Source organism: Mobula birostris, chromosome 7 (assembly GCF_030028105.1).
Source record: "Mobula birostris isolate sMobBir1 chromosome 7, sMobBir1.hap1, whole genome shotgun sequence".
Classification (NCBI taxonomy): domain Eukaryota; kingdom Metazoa; phylum Chordata; class Chondrichthyes; order Myliobatiformes; family Myliobatidae; genus Mobula; species Mobula birostris.
In genome coordinates this window covers 31,511,372-31,527,174 of record NC_092376.1, presented here as the reverse complement: position 1 = coordinate 31,527,174, position 15,803 = coordinate 31,511,372, and the positions used below count along the sequence as shown (strand labels likewise).

Genomic DNA, 15,803 nt, shown 5'->3' with positions numbered 1-15,803 from the left:
GAAGACCCTCACTTGGAATTACACTCTGACTTTGGTTCTTTCCGGGAATGGGACCTGCTCTCAGGGCCTCACGACCAGCCGCTTTTCGATATCCTGTCTCTTTTGTATAGGTAACACACACAAAAAAATGCTGGACTCCTGACGAAGAGTCCCGGCCCGAAACGTCGACTGTACCTGTTCCTATAAATGATGCCTGGACTGCTGCATTCACCAATATATTTTGTGTGTGTTACTTGAATTTCCAGCATCTGCAGACTTCCTCATGTCTGCGTCTTTTGTACAGGTCATACTTCGCCCAGAAGAAGCTCCTCAGCCACACATTCACCTGCCAAATCATCCTATTCTTACTCTCACTGGTACGTAGCACAGACAGCAATCCAGAGATTACTACCCTGGAGGTCCAGTTTCTCAGCTTTCTACTAGCTCCCTAAATCTCTCTTAAGGACCTCCTCACTTTGTCTACCTATGTCATTGGTGCTAATATGTACCAAGACTTTTAGCTGCTCACCCTCGCCCTTGAAAATGCCATGGACGCGATCTGAGACATCCCTAATCCTGGCACCAGGGAGCCAACATACCGTCCAGTTGTCTCTATGGTGCCCACAGAATCTCGTTTTTGTTCCTCTAAGGAATCTCCTATCAACACTGCAGTCCTCTTCTCTCTGCTCTTCTAAGCCACAGCACCAGCCTCAGTGCCAGAGACCCAGTCACTATGGCTCCCCACAAGGTCATTCGTAAGAACTAAGAAGCAGAAACGGAAGATGGCTGTAGAGACCATCCAGCTGGCTCATTGTTGCTGGCTCAAGAAATTCCCGGCTGATCGTATATTAGAAACCCACTTTTCTGCCTTATTCCTATACCGTAGGTAGGAATCATTTGGCATTGCAAAATCACATTTCATGTCTTTAGTGATAATATCGAGACCTTCTTCAGCACTTTTCTTGACTGCTCCTCTCTGACTAATCATTCGGTTTGTCTGACAAGACTATCCCAAGTAAGCAGAAATTTCCTTGAGTACTGGGAAATGAAGGTGCTATCATTAATCCTCTCTACAAAAACCAAGAATATGCCTCCATCTCTCTCTGCAGTAATGGTGAGATACTGAAGTGGATCACTTGCAAGGCTGCCATTCTGTCTGACTCTGTAAAGATTCTAACCACACATCCACACCATCACCTTCACCGCTACTGAAAATCACTTATCGTTGTGCTACTGAAACCCTACAGGTTTGACTTCTCTTGTAGTCTAAAGGGCTGACTTCACCTAAAACTTCGGCATCCATTTGTAATACCCACACATAGTTCTGGTCACTCCTCATGCCTGTGCTGGCTGATCATTGGCTCCTTACCCACTCATGTCTGGAATCTAAAATTCCTAAATTCACAGTGGTTCACTCTCACCTACCTTAGCAATCTTCAGATTTTAAGATGAGCTTTATTTGTCACATGCACATTGAGACGTACAGTGAAGTGTGATGTCTGCAACCAGCAAGGATGGTGCTGAGCAGCCCACAAGTGTTGCCACGCTTCTGGTGCTGACATAGCGTGCCCTAACTAACCCTAACTATTACATCTTCGGAATGTGTGAGGAACAGGAACAGGAGCACCCAGGGGAAACCCATGTGGTCCTGGGGAGAACGTACAAACTCCTTACAGACAGAAGTGGGAATCAAACCCCAATTCATGATCGCTGATGCTGTAATAGTGTTACGCTAACCGGTACGCTACTGCCCCACCTTCAACCTACAGCTTTCTGAAATTTCTGTCATCCTTCAATGCTGCCATCGTAAATATCAATCGTGCCAGCAGCTGCTTCACTAGTGAATTCCCTTACTGATCCTCCCTTCTCAATTTAAAACCAATCCCCTTGACCAGGATACGGACACTAGTTCCAAAAGCTCCCATTATTGTTGTTTTACATTTCCACAAGGCAAGTTCTTGTGAGGCAACTCAGAACTTCAATTAGTAACTTTTCAGAAAGTCAACGTGAACACAAGAGACTCTGCAGATGCTGGAAATCCAGAGAAACATGCAGTAAATGTTGGAAGAACTCAGCAAGTCAGGCAGCATCAATGGAGGGGAATAAAAATTCAATGTTTCATAGACACAAGAGGTACTGCAGATGCTGGAAATATAAAGCAATACGCACAATGTGCTGGAGGAGCTCAGGAGGTCAGGCAGTATCTATAGATGGGAATAAATGGGCTGAGACCCTTCATCTGCACTGGAAAGGAAGGGGGTAGAAGTCAAAATAAGGTGGGGGAGGGGAGGAAGTAGTACAAGGTGATAGGTGAAACCAGGAGAGGGGGAGGGGGTGAAGCAAAGAGCTGGGATGTAGATCATCAGAAGAGATAAAGGACTGGAGAAGGGGGAATCTGATAGAAGACAGAAGACCATGAAAGAAAGGGAAGGGGGAGGAACACCAGAGGGAAATGATGGACAGGTAAAAAGAGGTGTGAGAGGGAATGGGGAATGGTTGGGGGGGGGGGGTGTAAATACCAGAGGTTTGAGAAATCGATATTCATGCCAGCAGATTGGAGGCTACCCAGATGGAATGGGAAGTAAAATTGAAATGGGTGGCCACCAAGAAATCTTACCTTTTGTGGCAGATGGAGCAAAGATGCTCGACAAAGCGGCCTCCCAATCTTCATCAGGTCTCACCGATATACAGGAGGCTACACCTGGAGCACCGAATACAGTAAATGACTCCAGCAGACTCACCTGTGAAGTGTCACCTCACCTGGAAGGACTGTTTGGGGCACTAAATGGTAGTCAGGGAGGTGTAGGGGCAGGTGTGGCACTTGTCCTGCTTGCCGGGAGGGAGGTCAGTGGGGAGGGACGTGTGGACAAAGCTGGTGGGATCCCGTTAGAGATGGTGGAAATTACAGAGAATTACGTGCTAGATGTGGAGGCTTGTGGGTTGGCAGGTGAGGACAAGAGGAACCCTATCCCTGGTGTGGTGGTGGGAGGATGGAGTGAGGGCAGATGTACACAAATGGAAGAGATGTGGGTGAGGGTAGCATTGATGATGAAGGAAGGGAAGCCCTTTCTTTGAAGGACATCTCCTTCTTTCGGGAATAAAAAGCCTTATCCTGAGAGCAGATACAGCCAACGAGGAGGAACTGAGAAAAGGGAATGGCATTTTTACAAGTGACAGGGTGGGAAGAGGTAGAGTCAAGACAGCTATGAGAGTCGGTGGGTTTATAAAAGATGTTAGTAGACAGACTGTCTCCAGAGATGGAGACAGAGAGATTGAGAAAGGGGAGAGAAATGCTAAAAATGGATCAGTAAATTTGAGGGCAGGGTAGAAGTTGGAAGTAAATTTGGTGAAATTGACGAGCAGAGCATGGGTGCAGGAAGCAGCTCCAATACAGTCGTCAATGTAGCATAAGAAGAGTGAGGGAGCGATACCAGTGTAGGCTTGGAACATGTACTGTTCCACGTAGCCAGTGAAAAGGCAGGCATAGTTAGGACCCACGCAAGAGCTCATGGCCACACCTCGGATTCGAAGGAAGTGGGAGGAGCCGAAGGAGAAATTGTTGAGAGTCAGACAGAGGAGGGTGGCGGTGGAGGGGAACTGGTTGGGTCAGTTGTCCAAAAAGAAGCAGAGAGTGTTAAGGCCCTCCTCATTTTTGCATAAGATTCAACATTTCAGGCTAAGACCCTTCAACAGGATTGCAAAGAAAGGGGCAGAAGTCAGAATAAGAAGGTGGGTGGGTTAGTAGTACAAGCTAGCAGGTGATGGGTATGGAAGGGGGGATGAAATTAGAAGTTGAGAGGGATAGATGGAAGAGATAACGATCTGAAGAAGACGCAATCTAACAGGAGAGGATAATGGGCCATGGGAAAAAAGGAAATGAGGAGTGGAACCAGAGGGAGAAGATGGGCAGGTTAATAAGAAAAGGGGTGAGAGGGAATCCAGAAAGAGGAATGGAAAATGAGGGTGGGAGGGAGGGGGAGAAATTACCAGAAGTTGGAGAAAGTGATGTTTGTGCCATCAGGTTGGAGATAGTGAGATGGAATATGAGGTGTTGCTGCTCCAACCTCAGGCCATGGACAAACATGTCAGAATGGAAATGGGAAGTCAAATTAAAATGGGTAGCCACCAGGAAATCCTGCCTTTTGCGGTGAATGGAGTGAAGATGCTCGACAAAGCAGTCCCCCAACCTGTGTCAGGTCTCACCAATATAGAGGAGGCCGCACTGGGTTACAACTTGCCAGCTTGTACTCCTTCCCCTCCCTGACCATCTTATTCTGGCTCTGCCCCCTTCCTTTTCCAGTCCTGATGAAGAGTCTCAGCCCAAAATGCCAATTCCATAGATACTGCCTGACGTGCAGAGTTCCACCAGAAAGTCAACATTTTATTTTAGGTAAAAAAATTAACCTAGCACATATCAATTAAAACTACATTCAAGAAACTTACAGTTCTTTTCTGGTCTCTCCAAAGTAATCTGTGTGTGCTAAGAAGAAGAGTTCCCAGGTCAAACTGTGTCTGCAATAGAGAAATTACAATTAATTTTTCTACAAAGCTTGGAGCACGGTCAACAAACAACAGAAAAGGGGTTCTGTGAGTCAAACTGTTATGCACTGTATTATCAGGAACTATAGTAAGACTATTTTGCAACTGTAATGTGCAATAGATTTAATAGTGTAATTTTTTTTAATGGAACTGACAGGGTGCCAAAATTTAGATTAAAAAATCATACAAGCAGATAATTAAGCATTCCAGAAGAGATATTTTAACAGAAAAGATACAATTGAAAAGACAATTGACTGTTAAATATTAATTCTCTGTTAATAATCTCATTTTTTTCTCTTCTCAACCTGGAAAACAAAAACACAAACCACTCTTACTAATACCTCTCACGTGATAACATCTATTCCCGTTCATACAAGTTTGATCTACTTTTGAAGGCTTCATGACAGACAAACACAATTTATACATCACAGTCTAAACATGTGAAAACCGTTTCTTTAAAACTATTGGTGGGGGGGAACAAAGCAGCTTGCAAATCCCCCCCACAGTGAAGGAATATTCCCTTTTATTAGTCAAATGCTGATGACGTGTAGGTATCAGTATAAAAACTGAATTCATTTGGAAAGCACAAGTGGTTGTAAGTTCTTCCCTAAGTATTGCAGAATGAAATATCCAGCTGAAAACTAAATTAAACAATACAACTATGATGTTATAAATTAAAGGTAACTGAAATAAGTAATTTTTGTCTGATTTCTCATTGTGGAAGTGTAAGTTTAACTTAGTGAAATTGCAGATCAAACTATTTGCACAGGTTAGCATTGTTCCATGATGCCACCTGGTGGTCACACACTGATCCAAATAAAAGCTCACGTTTAAAGAAAACCCTGCGTATCAGTTTGATAGCACTCGTAAACAAGCTAACAACAGAATACAGATTCTTACACAGGCAGCTACTGCAGCACTCTCAAACAACAAGCAACAGACTACCTTTTGCAACTTTTAAAATAGAAACTAATACCTAGTAATGAATCAGAATCAAGATCAGGTTTAATAACACCGGCATTCGGCGTGAAATTTGTTGTTTTGCAGCAGCACTACATTGCAATACATAATAAAAAAAACTATGAATTACTCTACATATATTTTATTAAATTAAATAATTAGTGTAAAAAGAGAGGAAAAAGAGAAATTTTTAAAAATGAGGTAATTTACATGGATTCATTGTCCATTCAGAAATCTGATGGTGGAAGGGAAGAAGCTGTTCCTGAAATATTGAGTGTGTGTCTTCAGGCTCCTGTACCACCTCCTTGACGGTAGCAAAGTGAAGAGGGCATGTCCTGCGTGATGGGGGCCACTTTTTTGAGGCATTGCCTTTTGAAGGTGTCCTTGATGCTGGGGAGATTAGTGCCGATGATGAAGCTGGCTGAGTTTACAACTACCTGCAACTTTCTCCGATCCTGTGCAGTGGCTCCTCCATATCAGACAGCGTTGCAACTAGCTAGACTGCTCTCCACAGTACATCTGTAGATATGTGCGAGAGTCTTTGGTGACATAAAGAGTTCCCTCAAAATCCTAATGAAATATAGCCGCTGTCACAGCTTCTTGTAATTGTATTAATATGTTGGGTCCAGGATAGATCCGCAGAAATGCTGACACCCAGGAACTTGATCAGGACTTCAACCTCCCCTTCCTAAAGCCCACTGTCAATTCCTTGGTCCTACTGATGTTGAGTGTAACGTTGCTGTTGCAACACTACTCAATCAGCTGATCTTTCTCACTCCTATATGCTTCCTCGTCACCACCTGAAATTCCGCCAGCAATAGTTGTGTCATCGGCAAATTTCAGATGACACCTGAGCTGTGCCTAGCCACACAGTCGTGAGTGTCGAGCAGTGGGCTGAGCATACATCTTCGAGGTGCGTCAGTGTCGATCATCGGCAAGGAGATGTTATTTCCAATCCGCACTGACTGTGATCTCCCGATGAAGGAGACAAGGATCCAGTTGCAGAGGGAGGTACAGAGGCTCAGGTTTTGAAGACCACTATCATGCTGGTGCCAAATAAGGATAAGGAAAAGTGCCTTAATGACTACATCCCGGTGGCTCTGACATCATCATCGTCATGAAGTACTTGGAAACACCACACATCAACTCCAGCCTCCCAGATTACCCCAACTAAATACAATTCAACCACCATCTTAATAGGGCCATAACAGGCACCGTTTCCTTGATGCTACACCCATCTGTGCAGCGTCCGGATAACAAAGGCACTTGTGTCACAATCCAAGTTACTGACTATACCTCCTTTAATATCGTAATTCCATTTCCAGACTCCTGAAACAAGGACTCTGCACTCCCTTCCGCAACTGGTTTCTTGACATCTTGGCCAACAGGCCACAATCAGTAGGGATAAGCAACAGCAACTCTTCCACAATTATCCTCATCACCCATGCCCCACAAGGCTGTGTCTTCAGCCACCCACTTCGCTCCCCATATCTCCATGAATGAGTGGCCAGATTCTGCTCGAACTCCATCTATAAGTTTGTAGGTGACACCATCGTAAAGGGTCAGATCTCAAACAACGATGAACAGGAAGGAGATATAGAACCTAGTGGCATGGTGTCATGACACCACCTTTGCCCTCAATATCAGTAAGATGGAGTTGCTTATTAATATTGTATTTAGAGATGCAGCATGGAATAGAATCTTCCAGCACAACAAACTGCACCACCCAGCAACCTACCTATTTAAGACCAGAATACATAAGAGTAGAATGAGGCCATTCAGTCCATCAAGTCTGCTCTGCCATTCCATCATGGGTCATCCAAGATCCCACTCAACCCCATACACCTGCCTTCTCGCCATATCCTTTGATCCCTGACTGATCAGGAAACGATTACCTTCCACTTTAAATATATGCACAGACTTGGCCTCCACCATTGTCTGTGGCAGAGCATTCCTCAGATTTACTACTCTCTGGCTAAAAGACTTCCTCCTTACGTTTGTTCTAAAAGGTCGCCCCTCAATTTTGAGGCTGTGCCCTCTAGTTCTAGATACCACCACCAGAGGAAACATCCTTTTCACATCCACCTTATCTAGTCCTTTCAACATTCGGTAGGTTTCAATGAGATCCCCCCGCATTCTTCTAAATTCCAGTGAGTATAGGCCCAAAGCTGCCAAACGCTCCTCATATGTTAACCCCTTTGTTCCTGGAATCATCCTCGTGAACCTCCCCTAGACTCTCTCCAATGACAATACATCCTTTCTGAGATATGGGGCCCAAAATTATTGGTAATACTCCAAGTGCAGCCTGACTAGTGTCTTACAGAGTCTCAGCATTAGCTCCTTGCTTTTATTTTCTATTCCCCTTGAATAAATACCAACATTGCATTTGCTTCTTTACTACAGATTCAACCTGTAAATTAATCTTCTGGGAGTTTCGCACAAGGACTCCCAAGTCCCTCTGCACCTCTGATGTTTGAACCTTCACCCCAAAACATTGACAAGCAATGTGAAAAGTAGCGATCACAATACTGACCCTTGAGGAACACCACCAGTCACTGGCGGAAAACAAGAAAAGGCCCCTTTTATTCCCACTCGCTGCCTCCTGCCTGTCTGCCGTTCTCTATCCATGCCAGTATCTTTCCAGTAATGCCATAAAATTTATCTTGTTAAGCATCTCACGTGTGGCACCTTATCAAATGTTTTCTGGAAATCCAAGTAAGTGACATCCACTGCCTCTCTCCTTTGTCCACCTGGCTTGTTGCTTCCTTGAAGAACTCCTAACAAATTTGTCCAGCAAGATTTTGCTTTACAGAAATCATGCTGACTTTGACTTATTTTATCATTAGTCTCCAAGTACCTCGGAACCTCATCCTTAATAATCGACTCCCAACACTTTCCCAACCACTGATATTATGCTAACTGGCCTATAATTTCCTTTCTTTTGCCTTCCTCCCTTCTTATAGAGTGGAGTGACATTTGTAATCTTCCAGTCCTCTGGAACCATGCCAGAATTAAGTGATTCTTGAACGATCATGACCAATGCACCTGTTTCAGTTTGCCTAGCACTTTACCCTTTGTAATAGCAACTCACTCCTGCTCCGACACTCATGGACCTGTAGCACACCACTAGTGTCTTCCACAGTGAAGACAGGTGCAAAGTACCCATTAAGCTCATCTGCCATTTCTTTGTCCCCCATTACTACCTCACCACCATCATTTTTCAGTTGTCCAATATCAACTTTCACCTCCCTTTTACTCTTTATAAAGCTGAAAACACTTCTGGTATCCTGCTTTATATTATTGGCTAATTTGCCCTCATATTTCTTCTTTTCTGCTTCTTATAGCTTTTTTGGTTGCCTTTTGTTAGATTATAAAAGCTTCCCAATTACTTTTGCTACCTCATATGCCCTTTCTTTGGCATAATCTGACCCTTTGTCACCTCTTCCTAAAGACGCAATTCCTTCTCGTACCAACCGACCCACACCATTGCCTATGCCTTCCTGCCTATCCTTTCGATACAAAACATCCTTTGATGTTAAGCTCCTAACTATGGCCTTCTTTCAGCCTCGACTCGGTGAATACCACAACATCATGCCAACCAATCTCTAATTGCGCCACAAGGTTTGTCTACCTTATTCCGAATGCTACACACATTTAGATACAGCACCTTCAGTCCTGCATTCTTTACCCTTTTGAATTGTGCCTCTGTGGTACAATTTAACTCTTTGCTCTGTCTGCATTTGTACCCAAACATTGGCTTGTCCTTCCTTACAATCATGTAAACCTGTTGGCTCATCCTCTGCTCTATCATACTGTTTCCCATTTCCCCGCCATATTAGTTTAAACCCTAGCCTAATCACAGGACAATTTACAATGACTAATTAACCTACTAACCATTATGTCTTTGAACTGTGGGAGGGAACCAGAGCACCCGGAGGAAACACATGTGGCCACAGGAAAGAACATACGAAGTTTCTTACAGAAGACACCAGAATTGAACTCCCAACAGAGATGTCCCAAGCTGTAGTAGCGTCATGCTACTGTGGCACAATCAGTAAGGATAGGCAACGGCATCTCCTCCACAATTATCCTCATCACCAGTGCCTCACAAGGCTGCGGCTTCAGAACCCTACTTTACTCCCCGTACTCCCATTACGGCGTGGCCAGATTCTGCTTGAACTCCATCTATGAGTTTGCAGGTGACACCATCGTAAAGAGCCAGATCTCAAACAACGATGAGATGGAAAACAGGAAGGAGATACGAAGCCTAGTGGCAAGGTGTCACGACAATATCAATGTCAGGAAAATGAAGGAAATAGTTATTAACTTCGGTTCAGTACAAGCCTATCTGTATTGATGGTGCTGAGGTGAAAATGGCTGTGAGCTCCTAAGTATAAATTTCACCCAAAATTTGTCCTGGGCTGTAAACGTAACATTGCTGGATGAAATAACGACAGCACAAAAAGATCGTTACTTATCTTTTCACCCGTTTATTTCTTCGAGCTCAGCCGGCGAATGAACTCGGACCCGACATCAGGGAGAGACCCTTTCTCATCTCCCCGGCGGTTCTACAAGTTCACTGCCTGAAGTCAGAATTGTCAGAAGTTATAAGGCCACCGATACAAAAGAACAATCAGTTTGTTAACTATTCCGGTCAAGTCAATGGACTATTGATACAAAAGTACAATCAATTTGTTAGACACTCCAGACACCTTAAATAAAAAGGGAATGTCTTATCTGGTTTGCTGGAGCCACAATTTAATTACAAAGATAAGAACATCCGTCAAATTTGTGCTTTAATTAAGAAAGGAATGTTGTCTAATTTCCATCAGGTACTGCTTTTTGTCAAAATCAAAAGGTGTGAAAAGCCCAGGGACATTTGATGTGGATTTGGGCAAACTTTAATTATCTTGCTCCAAAGAAGGCAGCTGTGAGACATTATTCAAACACACTGCAGTCACAGACATAGTTAGTACTGAATCCATTGTTTACAGGAGTCTGAGAATCCCCCATTCCATTAAACTTTATCAGGGTCAGCAACATAAATGCTACAGCCAAGAAACTTCACCAATGCAACTTTAACTATATTCTGTATTCTGTTTTTCTCTTTACTACCTCAATGTATTTATATATGCATGATCTGTCTGGATGGCATGAAAAACTCTTTTCACTCTGATTCGGTACTTGTAACGATAACAAACTTAACACCAAGGCAAAAGGACTATTAACCGAGGTGTCCATGGACCCCAGATTGGGAACCCCTGGCCTTCAGGAAGACAGATAAAGATTTTTTAAAAGATCAGCTTTATTTGTCACATCTACATTGAAACATCAAAGCATATAGTTCGAGGATCCTGCTGAGAGCATCCCACAAGTGTTGCCATGCTTCTGGTGCCAACATAGCTTGCCCACAACTCACTAACCCAAACTGGAAAGTAGAACAGACGGAGGAAATCCACACAGTCATGGAGACAATGTACAGACTGGGGTGGGAATCAAACCCCTAGCTGTGATCGCTGGCGCTGAAAAGCAATTGCACTGACCATTATCAAAGATCAAAGGTAACCAGCCAGGTTTTCTCCTCATCGGCCTGTGCGCTGCAGAAGGCAGTTCCATCAGTTTGTAATATACTGTACCGCTGTTAAAACTAATTTTCAATTTAAGCCCTGTGTATGCAGGCCCATGATAAAAGGGACAAAATATTTTAATTATTGCCTTTGAAAGCCAGAAGTCCAAAGTGGGCCAATGCACATCTAGTTTGAAGACAACAGCTACTGACAATTAACTAAATTACAGATGCTGGAAATCTGAAACAATAGAAAATACTGGAGACACTCAGCAGGCCGGGCAACATCCGAGAAAGGGAATTAAAAAGAAACTGTTGGAGGAGTTAAGCAGGTCAAGCAGCACCTGTGGAGGCAATCACCTTCTAGTCCCTGTCTCAACCTACCTTCTCATCTCGTTATACTGGCTTACTTCCCTCTGCACTTCCGGTCCTGTGCATGATCAATGCTTTGGTTTGGGATCCTGCATCAGGACTGGGAGTGCAGAGGGAAGGCAGCTGGTACAATTGATGAGCAGCAGGGATGAGTCAGGGACTGGTAGGTGATAGGAGGGATCAGGTGAGACTGAGGAACGAAGGGTGTACTAGCCCTAGGGGTCCACAAGAGGTTCATAAGAATGATGCCAAGAGTGAAAGTGTCAATATATGAGGAGTGTTTGACGTCTCTGGGCTGATGGGGTATAGAGGATGAGAGGCCTACCTAAAAGATACTAAAAGGCCTGGGACAGAATGGACATGGCAACTCTATGATCTAAGAGCATGGCCTCTGTATAAATTAGTGTCCTTTTAAAATGAGATGAGGAGGAATTTCTTCAGTCAGAGGGTGGTGAATCTGTGGAATTCATTGCCATAGAAGGCAATGCAAGCCAGATCATTATATTTATTAAGGAAGAGATTGATAGATCCTTGATCGGTAAGAGGTTAAGGTTTACAGGGAGAAGGAAGGAGAATGAGGTTGAAAAACTCAGCCATGACTGAATGGCATTAAAAACTTGATGGGCCAAATGGCCTAATTCTATTCTTATATCTTATGGTGGGCAGATGGAGCCAGATGAGGGAGGGGGAGGGGAGATAGACCTGGAAGACCATGTGTAACCAGGTAAGAAAGAGAAGATAAGCAGATGGAACTGGGCGGGAGAAGAAAGAGGAAGGATAGGCCAAAGAAGAAGAAACATAGGCAGATAGGTGTGTGGGTGAGGGACAAGTAGAACCACATAGGGGAGAATGAAAAAAGTGAACAAGGGTGGACTGGTTGGAGTGAAAAGGGAACACAGGGGGTGTTACTTACCTGAAACTAGTCCCATTTGCTGACTATCCCTCTCTAACCTGGTTCTAGTTATCAACATTCAGCTTGTCTCATCTCCCTACCCCAAAAAGGCTCCACCTGCCTAACCCCCTTTCTTGCCCAAATCTGATTTCACTTGTCACTACCAGCTTCTGTCTTTACCCCCACTGCCCACCCTGGCACCATCTGCCCATCATTCCTTCTCTCATCTCATCTCTGGTACAGGGTCTTGACCTAAAACATCAGCCATCCATTTGTCTCCACAGAAACTGCTCGGCCTGCCGCATTCTTCCAGCAGTTTTTTTTTTTGCGGCAATTTGCAGCATCTACAGTCCCATGTGTCTCTTGAAAAAAAGGGAGTTCATGTTTAGTGTTAAAACAGGTAAAGAGAGAAAGCAAGTTAGCTTTAGGTCACCTTAAACCAGTTTGCTTTCAAAAACTCACCTGTCCAAACTTGCTCTCACAGTATCATAGATCAGAATCAAACCCAGGCCACACATATGATAGCAGCTCTGTAACAGCGCCTCAGTTATGTGTTGGTAACTGCATGTTTCTGATATGTATTATAATGTTGTTAAGTCCCTGATGTTTCTTATGAAAAGACTGAAAATCTGGCTGAGTGGTGTCCTAACAACAACCTCTCACTCAATGCCGCCAAGACAGAGACTGTAGTCTTCAGGTGAGGCAAACCAAAGGTCCATGAGCCAGTCCTCATCGGAGGATCAGAGGTAGACAACATCAGTGACTTTAAATTCCTGTGTGTCAATATCTCAGAGGACCTGCTCAGGACCCATCATATAAATGTAACTACAAATAAAGCACCTCTTCTTCCTTTGGAGTCTGCAGAGCGTCGGCATGTCATCGAAAATCTTGGCAAATTTCTATAAATGTGCAGTGGAAAGTGTGCTGACTGGATATGCTACAGCCTGGTATGGGAACACCAACGCCTCTGAGCTGAAAATCCTACAAAAGGTACAGGATTCATCACAGTACATCACAGGTAAAGCCCTCCCAACCACTGAGCATATCTACACGAAACATTGTTGCAGGAAAGCAGCATTCATCATCAAAGATCCTCAGCACGCAGGCCATGCTCTTTTCTCGCTGCTGCCATCAGGACTCATACCACCAGGTTAAAGAGTAGTTACCACACCTCAACCATCAGGCTCTTGAACAAAAGAGGATAACTACACTCATCTATTGAGATAGTCCCACAACTAGTGATCTCACTTGAAGGACTCTTTATCTTGTTATTTCATACTCCCGTTATTTATTGCTATTTATTTATACTTGCATTTGCACAGTTTGTTGTCTTCTATGCTTTTGCTCTTTCACTGATCTTGCTTACATTTACAGTCCTATAGATTTGCTGAGTCTGCCCACAGGAAAAAGAATCTCAGGGTTGTATGTGGTGACATATAAGTACTCTGATAATAAATTTTACTTTGAACTTTGAATGTTAAAAGTAAGTTGGGTCAAGAGGGAAGAGAGAACAGTGTTTGAATTGTTTATTGTTGACAGCTATAATCAGATTATAATAAAGTCCACAGCTTTAGTGAACGTTAAGATATTTTGGCTCCTCCACTAGCAACACCATTGTCCCTAGATCACCATTCCTTCGGGTTACAGCATCTCACATCCTGACTTTTAGACTGGCATTAAGTTGCCAGTTTCTCTTTACCTACGGCTTTTCCAATGACAAAAAGACAGATAGATTTAATCAAAGGTTTTGTTAAGTCGCTAATCGTTTAAAGCTATTTCATCTAAGGAAAAATCAAAACTTTGTTTCATCTTGAGGCCAAAACCAGGCCTAATTCCGCCTGAGGCTCGCGTACACTCGGAGTGGCCGGACCCGACCAACGAAACCCCACTCACTTTACCTTTTCGTCGCCATCGTATAAACGGACTCCGCGCTGCTGGATCACCAGAGTCTCGTTAATCTCCAGCAGGCCGCTGGCCCACACAAACCGGTCCATAGCCGGCCGGCCCGCGGACCCTCCAGGCCCCGCTCACTTCCGGCTCAAGCGACGCCAGCGACACCACCACCTGCTGACCAGCGGCAGCAGCGTCTCCCACTGTAAACGAGCAACCAGAGCATCTTCCTGCGTTCGCTGCATTCGGTTACAAAGCTCTCCCAAATTCTCTTTACTAACTCTGCGGAGAGTTATTCCTTGATTTACGAATTTTCGCTTTTATCACCTTTGGTAAAAGAGCACTGCAGTGTCTTCATTTCCCAATCTACACCGTCACGGCCCTTGCACCTCATTTTCTCCCCTTTGTCAGTAGACAATATAGACAGTAGACAATAGGTGCAGGAGTAGGCCATTCAGCCCTTCGAGCCAGCACCATCATTCACTGTGATCATGGCTGATCATCCACAATCAGTATCCAGTTCCTGCTTTATCCCCATAAACTTTGGTTCCGCTATCTTTAAGAGCTCTATCCATCTCTTTCTCCAAAGATCCAGAGAATTGGCCTCCACTGCCTTCTGGGCAGAGCATTCCACATATCCACCACTCTCTGGGTGAAAAAGTTTTTCCTCAACTCCGTTCTAAATGGCCTACCCCTTATTCTTAAACTGTGGCCTCTGGTTCTGGACTCACCCATCACCAGGGACATGCTTCCTGCCTGCAGCGTGTCCAATCCCTTAATAATCTTATATGTTCCAATCAGATCCCCTCTCATCCTTCTAAATTCCAGTGTATACAAGCCCTGTCGCTCCAATCTTTCAACATATGACAGTCCTGCCATCCCGGGAATTAATCTTGTGAACCTACGCTGCACTCCCTCAATAGCAAGAGTGTCCTTCCTCAAATTTGGAGACCAAAACTGCACACAATACTCCAGCTGTGGTCTCACAGGGGCCCTGTACAGCTGCAGAAGGACCTCTTTGCTCTTATACTCAATTCCCCTTGTTATGAAGGCCAGCATGCCATTAGCTTTCTTCACTGCCTGCTGTACCTGCATGCTTGCTTTCAGTGACTGATGTACAAGAACACCTGGATCTCGTTGTACTTCCCCTTTTCCTAACTTGACTCCATTTAGATAATAATCTGCCTTCCTGTTCTTACCACTAAAGTGGATAACCTCACATTTATCCACATTAAACTGCATCTGCCATGCATCTGCCCACTCACCCAACCTGTCTGAGTCACCCTGCATTCTCATAACATCCTCCTCACATTTCACACTGCCACCCAGCTTTGTGTCATTGGCAAATTTGCTAATGTTACTTTTACTTCCCTCATTTAAATCATTAATATATATTGTAAATAGCTGCGGTCCCAGCATTGAACCCTGCGGTACCCCACTAGTCACCGCCTGCCATTCCGAAAGAGACCTGTTAATCGTTACTCTGTTTCCTGTCAGCCAGCCAATTTTCAATCCATGTCAGTAACCTGCCCCCAATACCATGTGCCCTAATTTTGCCCACAATCTCCTATGTGGGACTTTATCAAAGGCTTCCTGAAAGTCCAG

At 44.2% G+C, this 15,803-nt stretch overlaps 1 protein-coding gene across 1 annotated transcript in view; it reads right to left on the bottom strand.

The window, feature by feature from the left end:
• vps36 (vacuolar protein sorting 36 homolog) overlaps positions 1 to 14,345 on the bottom strand; it is a 60,240-nt gene extending 45,895 nt beyond the window's left edge. Inside the window, exons 1-2 of the mRNA XM_072262847.1 lie at positions 14,207 to 14,345; positions 4,423 to 4,491 (exon numbers count right to left, since the gene is read on the bottom strand). Coding sequence (XP_072118948.1) covers positions 4,423 to 4,491; positions 14,207 to 14,302 — 165 coding nt within the window. The 5' untranslated portion in view covers positions 14,303 to 14,345. The remainder of the gene's footprint in view (positions 1 to 4,422; positions 4,492 to 14,206) is intronic.
• Positions 14,346 to 15,803: the final 1,458 nt, after the last annotated feature.